The sequence below is a fragment of the Sceloporus undulatus genome, chromosome 2 (genome assembly GCF_019175285.1).
Source record: "Sceloporus undulatus isolate JIND9_A2432 ecotype Alabama chromosome 2, SceUnd_v1.1, whole genome shotgun sequence".
In the NCBI taxonomy this organism is placed as follows: Eukaryota; Metazoa; Chordata; class Lepidosauria; order Squamata; family Phrynosomatidae; genus Sceloporus; species Sceloporus undulatus.
Genome location: NC_056523.1, coordinates 266835250 through 266848650, shown reverse-complemented (window position 1 = coordinate 266848650; position 13401 = coordinate 266835250). Strand labels below are relative to the sequence as shown.

At 39.5% G+C, this 13401-nt stretch overlaps 1 protein-coding gene across 6 annotated transcripts in view; it reads right to left on the bottom strand.

Moving 5' to 3' along the window:
* The window catches only part of SEMA6A (semaphorin 6A), a 220669-nt gene that overhangs the window by 19004 nt on the left and 188264 nt on the right, over positions 1-13401 (bottom strand). For 4 of the 6 annotated variants that reach the window (XM_042450270.1, XM_042450269.1, XM_042450271.1 and 1 more), the window contains one exon: positions 12127-12291. The exons of the other annotated variants lie outside the window; for them this stretch is intronic. In XM_042450270.1, the coding sequence (XP_042306204.1) occupies positions 12127-12291 (165 nt within the window). The remainder of the gene's footprint in view (positions 1-12126; positions 12292-13401) is intronic. 6 annotated transcript variants of the gene reach the window in all.

Here is a 13401-nt window from a genome sequence, read left to right as displayed (position 1 = left end):
CAGTTAGCACTAAAGTTGCATCTGTCTGTAGGCACTGTAGCAGTTCAACTGAGATATCATCTGTTCCTGGTGATTTATTTTTTTCCATTTCCTTTACTGCAGATTCCACTTCACTTGTTAGAATTTGGAGTTCGTCTTCATATGGTTCCTTATTCCAAATATTCAATCATTTTCTCATCAAGAGGAAATTATCTCATTCATTTCCTCAAGAGCAATATAGAGATGGAAAAAGCAGCTTTCACCCACTGGTACAACTGTCCTAAACATTCACAGTATTTTAATCCAATTTATTAATTTGTACACTAATCTGATTCAGGAGTTCTTATAGTAAAATGATCTATATTTTGTGCAGTACAGTATATGAAAAGATAGTTCGCTGCTTTTGGGCTGAATTACAATGGAAAAAGTCAAATTTTAACCATCACAACTCACTTATTTGGTTGTTATAGAGGTCAGAATTCTGTTCCAACCATGCAATGATCAAAATCCCCACTAAATATACTTTGTAAGCAGCAAAGTCTTCCCAGCACAAACATTTCTATATTGTCGGAGAGCAGGTGGGTGAACTGTACAGATGCCATGTTCAGAAGCCTCCTGAGGTCATTTGCAGATGCTTACCAGAGTGTGTCAAGCTATAGGAAAACAGCTGGATGCATCCCCATTCATCCCACTACTCTCTGACAACCTGGACATGTCTGTGTTGAGGAAGAGCTGTGTGGCTTATGAGGTAGGATTTGGAGGCAAGCAAGCAGAGACGTAAGTTACAGAGACATTGCTATGTGATACATGCACATCTCCTGATGCAGGATCTTGACTATTATGTTTAATCAGAAGTCTTACCCCCCCCCCCCCCCCCCCTCCGCTCGCGGTGGTGTCTTTCTCTGTCTGTTTGCCTCTTTATAAAATCTTTCCCAGTGCCATTCTAAGCATATTCTGGAAGAATCCTGCTTTAATCTTGCCATACACCAGTTTCCCATTAGTGTATTTTAATCCCTTTCCTATTAAAGCATATAAATATTTCATTTCAAGTCTGTCTCTCTACCTCTGCATAAATCTTCAATTAACAATAAACCTTTTGTGACATGCATGAATAATATGTGCTTTCTAAACAAGGATGCTTACAATAATTTGATTGTCATTAATCAAAGAATATTTTAAGGAAAAAAAAATCTACAGGGCTCTATACAGATCAGAGGAATTTAATGAAATCTTTACTTCAATTCAAATGGGTAAGTATTGTATTTATATTTTGATCTAAATAATGATTCAGGAGTTTAAATATATTCAAATACTGAAGTGGCTCATGCAACTCAACCAAAATTCCTATATGTATGAAATATTACTTGGGATTAAAATTACAAAGTTTCTTACTTCTGGTCACAGACCTCTGCCAGATGTTGGGAAAACAGAGGAAATGGAGACAGACAGGCCTAATTCTGCCGTTAGGCTGTTTGGAAACCCCAGCACCCCAAGCGTGAGAAATACACTGCTGCTAAACCAGCACAACAAAGGAGAGAATCTGCCTTTTCCTTTAATGTCGCATACTCAAGGGTTTGCTTTTGATGTTGGTTGTCAAAATGGTTTACTAAAATGAGAGTGACTCCAGCCATATGTGTCTTAGAAGCAGATCTCCTTCCTGGCTCCCAAAGATGGAACTGATTATACAGTTGCTACTTGAGGCTGATGCAATTTTTCAACATCATTTTGATCCTTTATCAGTTTCCCATAGCCTAGGTGGCCCATTCAACTGATCTCAGATATGAGACGTCCAAGATTATTTGGATAGAAATATGCAAGAATTATTTTTGTGCAGAATTATTATTCCCCCCAATGATGAAAAGTGAAGGAGTCTTGGATGACACCGATTATCTTGATCCATTTCAAACTGGCTTCAGGTCAAGATATGGAATGGAGACTGCCATGGTCTGTGTATCAATAGGGGAAGTATGGCTCTGTTGGTGCTCTTGAACTTCTCAGTGGCCTTCGATGCCATAGACCATGGTATCCTTCTGGAGCGCCTGAGGAAATTAGGAATCGGAGGCACTGCTCTGCAGTGGTTCCGGACCTATCTCGTGGGCAGGTTTCAGATGGTGATGCTTGGTGACAGTTGTTCGGCCAAGAGGGAGCTCAAATCGGGCATCCCTGAGGGTGCGATTCTGTTGCCAATGCTATTCAACATTTACATAAAGCTGCTGGGTGAGATCATCCAGAGACATGGGGTGGGGTGTTATCAGTATGCTGATGACACCCAAATTTGTTTCTCCATGTCTCGGACTGCTTCAATAACCAAGGATGGCATCTCCCCTCTGAATGATTGCCTGAAGTCAGTTATGGATTGGATGAGGGAAAATAGTCTTAAATTGAATCCAAATAAAACGGAGGTATTCGCTATAGGTAACCCCAATCTGGGTATGGTGATAAACTCTCCAGTTCTGGACGAGGTCACACTTCCACTAAAGGACTGTGTTCATAGCTTGGGGGTGCTCCTGGACTCGTCGCTTCGGCAGTCATCCCAGGTGAATGCGACAGCCAGGAGCACCCATTATGAGCTTCGACTGATTCGCCAGCTATGACCCTTCATGGAACGAGAAAACCTAGAAACGGTTGTACATTCACTGGTAACCTCTCATCTCGATTTCTGCAATGCGCTCTACATGGGGCAACCCTTATGCCATGTTTGGAAGCTGCAACAAGTCCAAAATATGGCAGCCAGATTGGTGACAGGGAGTTCCAAATTTGATTCTATTACACCCATCTTAAAATTCCTACACTGGCTGCCCATTAACTTCCAGTCACAGTATAAGGTGTTGGTTATTACCTATAAAGCCCTACATGGCTTGGGCCCAGCTTACCAGAGGGAACGCCTCCTCCCATACAATCCTTCTTGCACTCTCAGGTCCTCTAGAAAGAACCTACTGCAGTTAGACAGAACTAGACTGAAGACAACTTCCCAGAGGACGTTCTCTGTTGCCGCTCCAAAAATCTGGAATGACCTGCCGGATGAGATCCTCAATATAACATCGTTGGAGGCCTTTAAGAAGGCAATAAAAATGGATCTCTTCCGGTAGGTCTTCCCAAACTGATCTCCTCAGAATTTTCACTCTCCATCTGTTTAACTGTACCCGCCGGACTTTGATCTCGATCTATTTTATTAACCATTTTATTGGGAATTGTTTTTAATGGTATTTTAGGGTGGGATGGAGATAGGGGAACTACGATCTAAGATGTCCTGTTATGCTTTTATCTATTGATACTCATGTTTGATTGTATTGTTCTTGTTTGCTGTTACCCACCTTGATCCAATACAAGGAGAGGCGGGATACAAATAATAATAATAATAATAATAATAATAATAATAATAATAATAATAAATACAGCAATGTGTGTTTGACATATGTGATAAAAACAATGGCCATGATTCTATATCAAGGTCTATTTAATATATACTTAGCTATGTAGCAGAAGGACTATGAACCCTCCTAGTAAAGGGTATGAAAGATGCATATCAGGGAATTGGCAAGGGTATCCCAATGCGAATTGATCCCAATGTGCAATGACCACTCTGTTGGCTCCCTTATGTAGAAAAGTAATGGCAGCTTTGTGAAATTGCTCAATTTTAGGTTCACTTATGTAGATTTAAGTTCTATACTGAGTTCTATCCTTTTTTCTTAATGTTCTCAAATCTATTAAATAACAGGGAAAAAAACCAATTGTGCAAAAATCACTGTAATAATTGGTTTTGGTGAATAGTGCCTGGGAAGCTAGAAAGGACAAGCTCTACATTTTCTTCCTTCCCCCACTCCCCAGGCACACCTATTTAATAGACTTGGTTGGTGTCTCTTCTTACTTCTTAGTCCTTGATTTATCCATTCGACTCAGTGAATTCTCATGGCCAGACCACACTTTCATGAAGCTTGGCTTAGAGCATATTGTGGCTGGAGTTGAGAGGATCTAGTAATAGAAGCAGAGAACTGGAGGGGAAACCAGAATATGCCAGCAAGCACAAGATCTCACATCTCAGTGCTGTGCTGACATTTCTTTCCCTGCAACCTGATCCCTTAGAAAGTTTGGATGACTGCTTATGTTTTGCAAAATGAAACCAACACCTAAACTATATTCATGATCAAACTAAAATTGTAGTATATATAAACCTTTTTCAGGCATTTTTTAAAAAAATTCCCTGTGTGCAAACTCTGTTCCTTGTGCAGGGGTTAGAGGAGTATGTCTGTTATCTAGGATTGCTAGGGCAGGATTATCCAAAGCCCTGAGATATCAGGACCAAACTCTGACACCTGGCATCCTGCTAGTGGTATACACAGTTTTCCCTTCACTTCTCTACAATAGCTAAAATTACCAGGTAAGTTCTACAGCTTTCCATGGCCATTCTGTGGCTGGTGAGAGTGGGAGGGGGGACTGGAGAAGCAGTGTTACCAACAAGCCTCAAAGATATTCCCTGGAATGTTTTACCAGAATTTCCCAATATTTACCAGAATATTCAGTGAAAATTCCTGGCAAGAAATTAATTCAATTACTTGGATTCTGGGGAATTCCCCAGAAATTGGCAACGCTGTGGAGAAGTGTCTGGCTATGTCCCCATAGCCAGATGCAAAATGATTACATCAATTGCTGAGATCCCTAGAGGACCTTGGCAGATCTCAATGGATGATGTAATCATTTTTGTCTGGTTGTGTGGACATGGACAGAGGCCACCCACTTTCCACCAGCTGTGGAATAGCCGTGGGAGTGGGGGTTATGCAACCAAACAGTAAGTTTGTTGATGTTGAATTGCAGCTGTAGTGTAGTTCCACATCTGAAACTAGTATGCTAGATTATGCTGTTGTGACCCTAAAGTCACAGTGGGCAAATCCTAGTGATATTACAAGACTGAAGTTAGTAGGGTCAGCTAATAATTACGTCATTAAGCACAATACATTAAAAGCAAACACAGAATATGGGGCTGGATTACGCGCGCGCACACACACACAACTGTCAAGGCAATGTTCTCACCTTGAGAGTTCTCCCCATCCCCAAGATCAAAGAAGGGCTAGGCTCTGAGTCTCAGGGTCATGCTCTGATCTCTGGGAACTCTAGTGTCATCCCCTATGAGACCATACATCACAGGCCAGCTTCCACTGCTAACCACCACACATCAAACATGAAGATTTGAAAGCAGATTCTAAGCAAATTTAGCTGAATATGCCTAGAAGCCTCTCTGTGATTAGCAACCTTGATTATGTAGTTTCTTATTGTGGGAAGGCCTCTAGGCACACTCAGTCAAATCTGCTTAGAGTCTCCCTTTAGAAAAGGAGACTGGCACAAATGGACATGTTAGAGTTTTGAACATTTACACAGTTCATGCCTTCTTAGGTTTTCCCCCCAAAGCCTTCACAGGAAATTAATGTACCTGACATTGGAGGACAAAATTCTAAAGTTATGCTAGCACTGAGAGCTTCACATTTGACGTTTATTTTATGCTGACTACTTTTTGCATTTTCTGGCTCAAAGATGGGCAACTTTAGTGAATTTGGTGGTCATATATGTTTGCTCAGAACCCACTACAGGACATAACCCATGCTGTGCTGCAATTCAGAGGTGCCAGTAATACCTGGTGTGGGGTTGATTCTACTCAGAGTTGAGGGGCATTCATAAAAGGAATGCAGGCCTTGTTTTAGAGGTCAACTTGAACTTCTCCAAAGTCTCCTCTAAATTAGAGCTGTACTTGTTGTGTGCCTTGTTTTAACGTTAAACGTTGAGGGGAGGGGTATAGAAGCCACACAAGAAGTGTATGTGTATGCGTGCATGTGTGTGTACACCATGTTGTAGGTCATACATTGCCCACCCAGTCTAAATATGCACCCACAAATAAAAGTTCTTTCTAAGGCACTGACAAGTCATCCACTAATAAATGGTTTTGAGCAACAAGTAGGAAATAAGTGGCTGCACTCTAGTAGTTTTGTTGTGAATAAATTTTCTGAGTCTCATTAAGCACTCTGTCAACATTGATTAAATGATAAAAGTAGTCTGGTCAAAAGGATCATCAATGACCACCAAGGAATTCAGGGCTGATTCAGGCATTATGTGGATGCAGAATGGTAGTCACATAAAATGCTTTCATGGAGTGGGCTTCCACTACAATGTTTTATATGATTGGTAGCTTCTAATGCTAGCATGGCTATTTGCCACATACTCAGTACAACTGACACAGCAAGATGACTGCAAACATTAGGCCTCTCATTTGGAAGGCCACTATAAAGAAGCAATTTTGACCATTTCAGTTAGAGAGTGTAACAGATTGTGGTCCTTTTTAAAAAAAAATATTGCTGATCATGAGACCATTAATTATACCCATAGACTAGATAGTAAGTCATAATGTCTCCCACTAACCTCCCCCCTTAGATACAAATGAGCAAGGCATTATTATTATTTTATTATTATGCAGCTCAACCCTTCATTAATGTTGAAAGAAAAGTGGTATTTCATGCATGCTTTGTAAATATTAAGACAAACACTGTGGGGAAAAGGTTAGTCAAAGATGTCCACATGAATTACCACCTGCAGAAAGGAGCTGGCATTATCAGATGTGGGAACTAATTTGGTGTGTACTACTTTATCAGAAATATATATGTTTTAAAATATATAACTGAAATCTAAACAGCATCAAGTTAGATTTAGACTTACAGTAGACTCAATGAAATCAATGGGACTCAACTCTCAAAAATAGAGAGATCTTGTAGCACTTTTGAGACTAACTGTTGTGACAAATCTATGTCCCACTGATTTTCCATGGGCCTGCTCTAAGTGGCCAGAATCTTCTATCACTATGTGTGCTACGTACCTTTATGTATACTTAACTGCATAGCAGAAGTGCTAAAAAAAGCTTGTTATGACTCTCTAGTCCTAATCACTTTGCTGGCTTCTCTACATAGTAATGTAACAGCAGTCTTTTACTGGATATAGATGTTATGGAACTGCCCAATTTTAATTCATGCAGACACAAGTTCACTTATGAAGTCCCTAAAAGGATTCTGGTCAGTAACTTTGAGCCTAGTTCAAATCCAACATGCTTTAAAATAAGTAAGGCTGTAAGGAACACTTTTACTGGAGGCAATTTCCCTCTATATGAGTTCTGAGAGCAAAGTCAAATGCTATGTAATGTGCTAAAATAACTCTCAAGCTTATATAATTAAATGGAACAAACAATTTGACCCCACTTTAAATGACAAGAGCAACAGCTTCAGCAATACCAACAACGTAGAAATGACATCTGGCTTTCATTTTCAACACTTGGACTAAAAAGGGACAGCATGAGTGGTTTGAGACATCTAAGGACCAAGAGTGAAAACAGAGGAATTGGCAGAGTTTTTGACTAATGAGTCTAAGCCCTGTAATGTATCTATTGTTTCTAAAGAAGAAAAGAGGCAGAAGAGAAGGGGATGGGAACATAATGAAAGGGGCAAAGCCCTGTTATTGATATAGACAATTAATCCATTTTCTTCCTTTATACTCTTTTGGTTAGTAGGATATCTAAACACAGTACTGTGGTACTACTTTGTAGTGAAGATGGTACAGCCTTGGAACATTCCACAGAAAGGGTTTTCTATCAGGGAAGAGGGCAGAGGGAGAGACTACATACAATGGCAGCAGAAGGAAGGGTTAAATGGCAATGTGAGAGATACTGACTTTCATAAAGGTGAGAAACACACAGAATTAAAGTAAATGCAAAGACGTCAAGAAACAAAAGCAAAGCAAAAGAAACATACTCCGGAAAGACAGGCAACAGAAAAAGTTGTAAAAATTGCCAAGCAAAACTAACAAATTGTTGGTTACTATGGAATATTTCCCCCCCGCCTCTTCCCCCCTCTCATCAATGGAAAAACATTTTCAATGATCAAAATGCAAGGCAAGAAGAAGGAAGGCAGTTCACAGCTTCTATGCTATGCACTGCAGTCCACATTTTTATCTTGGCAAGAAATGTGAGGTTTCTCTGAACAGCAATTCCGGAGTATATTTAGCTACTAAAGCTGTGGTGCGCACAAATGTCACATTCCCATGAGTCAACCCATTTAATTATCCCCCTCCCCATTTCTTACAGCTTGTCTCAAGATATTCCCCCAAGATGTTTGCACTGAGTTAAAAGCTGAACATATGGATGTGACATCATCAAGGCATCAGTGGCTTGGAAAACAAAGCAGCAAGTGGCTGAAGAATTAGTACAATTAGAAGCCAGTCACTATTGCAGGGTGAGGGTAGGGGGAAAGGGGGAGAGGCAAGGAAAAGGGAGGAAAGCATCCTCCCCAAGAAAAACAGAACTACAAAATAACACCAACAAAGCAAAACAAAAATATAAGGCAGAAAAATATATTTTTGTGAAGGAAAATAAATCCACAACCAAAGTGAACACAAGGAAGATTAAGCATAACAATCTTTTAATTTTTCCCTTTTTGCATAACAACTCCTTCCTTTGCCCTTCAATAAAGTTACAATATCAATTCACTTTTTTTGTGAGTATGCCATCTGTGCTTGGCATGGGCAAGGGAAGGAGAGACAGCACACAGATATGTGATAATGATATACAACCATGCAATCACCTCTGCCACCATTGTTTGTTAATATGTACAGACTGCTTCCAGCTTTCATAATAGTTCCAATAATTCCCCAATGAATCTGTGATAGTTAAACAAGCAAGTCAAGGACTAATAAAGTATCCTTGGTAACTTCATCATTATGAGAATTCAACTGAAAATAATCATGACCCATCAGCTTAATACTTATGTGTAGTTTCACTGGAGCTTTTGAAATTTGGAAGGAGAGAACTCTCATGCAATAGATCAGTGAAGTTTTAAAAACCATGAAGAACAAGCACCCTCAAGCAACTCTGAATATGTGTGTGTGTGTGTGTGCTTTCAAGTTGCCTGTCAGCTTATGGTGACCCCATGAATTTCACAGGGTTTTCTTAGGCAAGGAATACTCAGAGGTGGTTTTGCCAGTTGAAACCAGTCTGAAATATAGCACTTAGTATTTGTCGGTGGTCTCTCATCCAAGTACTAATCAGGGCTGACCCCGCTTAGCTTCCAGGATCAGATGATGCTGTTTACTGACCTTTAAAGCCCCACAGGACACCTGCTCTGGCTGCATATTGGCAGTCTTTAGCTCTCCCTAGGTACCTCTTCTTTTGAAGGTAAGGCAACTGATGACTAGGGAGACTAAGCGTCTCTTAGCACTTCATTTGTAGAATTACCTATTAGGAACATGCCAAACACCAGGGTTTATCCTTTTCGTGCCCGTTATTCTCCAAGGCTTTTAAGTATATGTTAATGACACTGACCTAAATTTTATATCACATTATTGACTATGTAATCATAGTTACAAATGCCCTAAGAAACTAATTGTTAAAACCCATCTTAAACCCTAGGAGCGACAGAGGTCTGCACACACAGGTGAGTATGGTGTTTCAGGACAGCCCCCTCTTGCCCCTGAGCTGTGTTCTGGCCCTGAAATACCCCACTTGCTCATTCCACAGACCTCTGTTACTTGGAGTTACTTGGAGTTTAACTTGGATTCATGGTAGATGGATGGGTGGGTAGTGACAGTCATGGTAATGGTGCCATAATCATTAATATTTAGCATATCTAAACAAGGAGCAGTTACACAGCTGTAACTCTAGGTTATGAATCCATAAGTGCTATGCAGGATGTGAGCCATTGTTGTCAATATGCTATTATATATTTTATTTTGGTATATAATTTTGTTTTTGGTAAGTTGTCATGGGAGCTTTATTGAAGAGTGGCATATACTGTATAGCTTTTACAATAAAAGCTCCACATGTGCTTCTTGAAATATTGAAGGAACCATGTAATAGCTTTCAGTTAAGTAAACCAAAGATCTGTATCTAATTGTTAGACCCAAGTACAACAGGTCCATTGATTCAATAGAACCTACATAACTGTTGACGTATTACATTCACATGTGGGTTTACTCTAGTTGGGAGTAACCATTTGGTTTAGGGCAAAGTGATTAGTTAGGCAGGCCACATTTATTCTTTTTTATTATTCATGACAGCAATTTACCACAATTAAACCAGTCTTAAAAGTAAACAGACTATCCTTTCATTGATCAATTTAAAAACTTCCTCAGTGTTTAAAATAAACACCAGTAAAAAGCCTTTCTTTCATTAATCAGCTCACTAACACAGCTCTCACACCTCTGTGTTGAGACGCTGTTTTAGATATGCTGAATCATATAGAAACTGACTAATTAACTGATTAAATATGTAAATAAACAACTAAATTCAACTAGTGTCCCAGTGATCCTTTTCTCTACTGTGATGCTGTTTTCTCAGCTTTGCTGCTGTGCAGCCCCAATTCATTTCTAAGAGGTCCAAATGGGGTTTCTATCTGAGTGATTGAAATGAATGGAACCTGCTTGGCTGCAATGTTGTAATATATTGTGTTGTAAAGTCTACCATAAGACATATGGTTTCTTTTCCCAGATGAAAAGAGGAAAGAATCCTGTTATTTAATTCATTCAATTTGCAAGATTAAGTCACTTCTATCAGAACAGTCTATGGAATGCTCATTAAAATTAAGGGTCCCCTCAGTAGCAAAGTGTAGACAAGGCAGATCAAGCTTTCTCTTGCTGAGAAGCATTAGAAGAGCTTGACTACGATGTTTATCACACTATACTCTTAAAGTGCTACTATTCCACTTTGACTCCTCTAGCTGCCTCCTGTTGCATTCTGGGATTGGCAGTTTTAAGGAGGGGTATTTAGAATTCTCAGGCCTGAGAATTCTAAATACCCCTCCTTAAAACTGCCAATCCAGAATGCAACAGGAGGCGCTAGAGGAGTCAAAGTGGAATAGTAGCACTTTAGAGTATAGTGTGATAAACATCAATATGTCACTTTCAAGATTGAGGCTTTTGGTCATGCCTATGCGGCATATGAAATTAGCCTGTCTTTCCTTAAGTTGGCAGTAATTAACATATATTACAGCATGTTCCTCTTCACTTTAGTTTCAAAGATTTACCTTCTCAATTTAGGCAGTTAAAATTGGAATAATGGTCCTTCCTGACTCTAAAGATTATTGAAAAATACATTTGACATAAGCAGAAATTCTGCTGTCATACATGTAGAGGAAATCTAGAAAGTGTGTGCATATTTATTATTTATTATACCCCTTTTTTCCTGTAAGGAGCACAAGACATTATGTATGCATGGCACTTTCCCCCATTTTATCCTCACCAAAAACCTGTTAAGTAAGTCAGGCTGAGAAAGAGTGACAGGCCCAAGGTCACCCACTGAGTTTTATGTCTGAGTGGGAACTACAAGTTGGCTGTCCAGAAATTGCAGTCTGTCATTCTAAACCATTGCACTCCATTCATTGTCAATATAAAGAATTTTTAATGGAGAACTCTAAGACCTTAGAAGCTTGTCATGTGACCATAGTGGTGAAGCTGTATTTTTTTTTTAAAAAAATCAATGTTTAAGTAACAAAAAATGTTTGAAATATTATTACTTTTTGATAATAAAGATTTTTTTTACCAGAAACTGTGCTACATTGTCCTAGTTTAGCTATATGGACTCTTTTGCTTAATTTCTTCAAGGACAGTTCCCTAGGAAGATCTCTTCCAGTATAATCCCTACTGAAATGAATAGAAGCATCTCCAGCTGTTAATAATTTCAAAAAGGCTTATGCAGAGGAATGTCCTGGTGAATGGGACTTTCCATAATGCTTCTAAGTGGCTTGATCTTGCAGTTTTAATGAATTAAACATCAAAAGTACTTCTGTGCAGTCCAGTGGAAGTGCAAAGTGGTAAATAATGTAAAGCCAGGACGCATCTTCTGTCATCATCTATTTTGCCTCAAAGTCTCCAAATCTTGTCCTCAAACATGCTCAATATTCATACACTTGCATTGTTCTCCTTGGTTTTCTTAAGTCACTAAGCTGCGTGAACCAAATTTCAAATTGTTTGCTTCTGCTTATTAAAAATCTTTTACTTTTTATGATAGGCTTTTAATTACAGGGTAAGAATTTTATTACATATTACCACACTCCAGCTGGAAGCAGTTACACTGCAGTCACTCCCCCTCCCTCACCACTACAGGAAGAATGACATCCAAGGCCTTACCCTTCTTGTCTTGATGATTATGGGATGAGACGGCCACATACGGATTTGTGTTCTCAGATGAACCAACTGGATCCTTCCAATCTAACATGCGCCCCCTAGCATCATAGCCCTGTTGGCCTGGAGAGTCTGAAGTAGTGGTACTGGGGAAGAGGGAACTGGTGTGTCCTGTTTGCATCATAAATATAGTTAGATAAAGTGAGAACAAGCAATCTGGTAACAAGCAACATTTCCAAATGTCTGTCCTGAAAGAAGAATATTCATCAACATCCAAGCTCAAATGAAAGAATGTATGTTCTTTACAGTCATTTGTACACCCTGTTTATAGCAAGATGGGACAGAGTACCTGAAAAAAAAGCAGTGTTATATCTCAGCTGAAACTTGTTTCTTCCTGCCTTACAAAATAATTATTCTGGGGTGCACATGTCCTAATTACTTCTGTGATGGAGTCATATTCAGGAAAAGGTAAGAACCATCATGTTGATCACAGTAATAAATAAGAAAAAATGCAGATGATAATGGCAGACAACTAGAATCTTATAGCTTTCACCAACATTTTCGTGCAGATAATATAACTTGCAATATCAATAGCATATACATTTCTGTACTGCTTATCAGTTAACTCAGCGCTCTCTAAGCAGTTTACAATGTAAGCTAATTGCTCCTAACAAGCTGGGTACTCATTTCACCAACTTATGAATGGATGGAAGGCTGAGTCAACCTTGGAGCCCTCTGGGATCAAACTCACAACCTGTGACAGTACCAGCATTTAACCACTGCACCACCACTTACAACATGTTCCTTTTGGGTCACAGCACAGAGCAACAATAAAAATATTAGCAGAATCTTATTGGTGCAAGGTGCTAGTCACTGCCCTTTTTTTACAGGCTGCACAATAGTAATAGCATTAGGACACACCAGAATATGTCAGGAAATATCACGCAGGGATTCACATGGGTGAAGATCCAGCAGGTCCAGGCTGGCATAGTGAATTCTATGCCCTATGAGGAGTGACTTAGAGAGCTGGGTATGTTTAGCCTGGAGAAGAGATGGTTAAAAGGTGATATGATTGCTGTTTAAATATTTGAAGGGATGTCATATGGAGGATGGAGCAAGCTTGTTTTTTGCTGCCCCAGAGACTTAAGGCACAGAGCAACGGATGCAAACTACAGGAAAAGAGATTCCACCTCAACATTAAGAAGAACTTTCTGACAGTAAGAGCTATTTGATAGTGAAACACACTCCCTTGGAGTGTGGTGGAGTCTCCTTTGGAAGTTT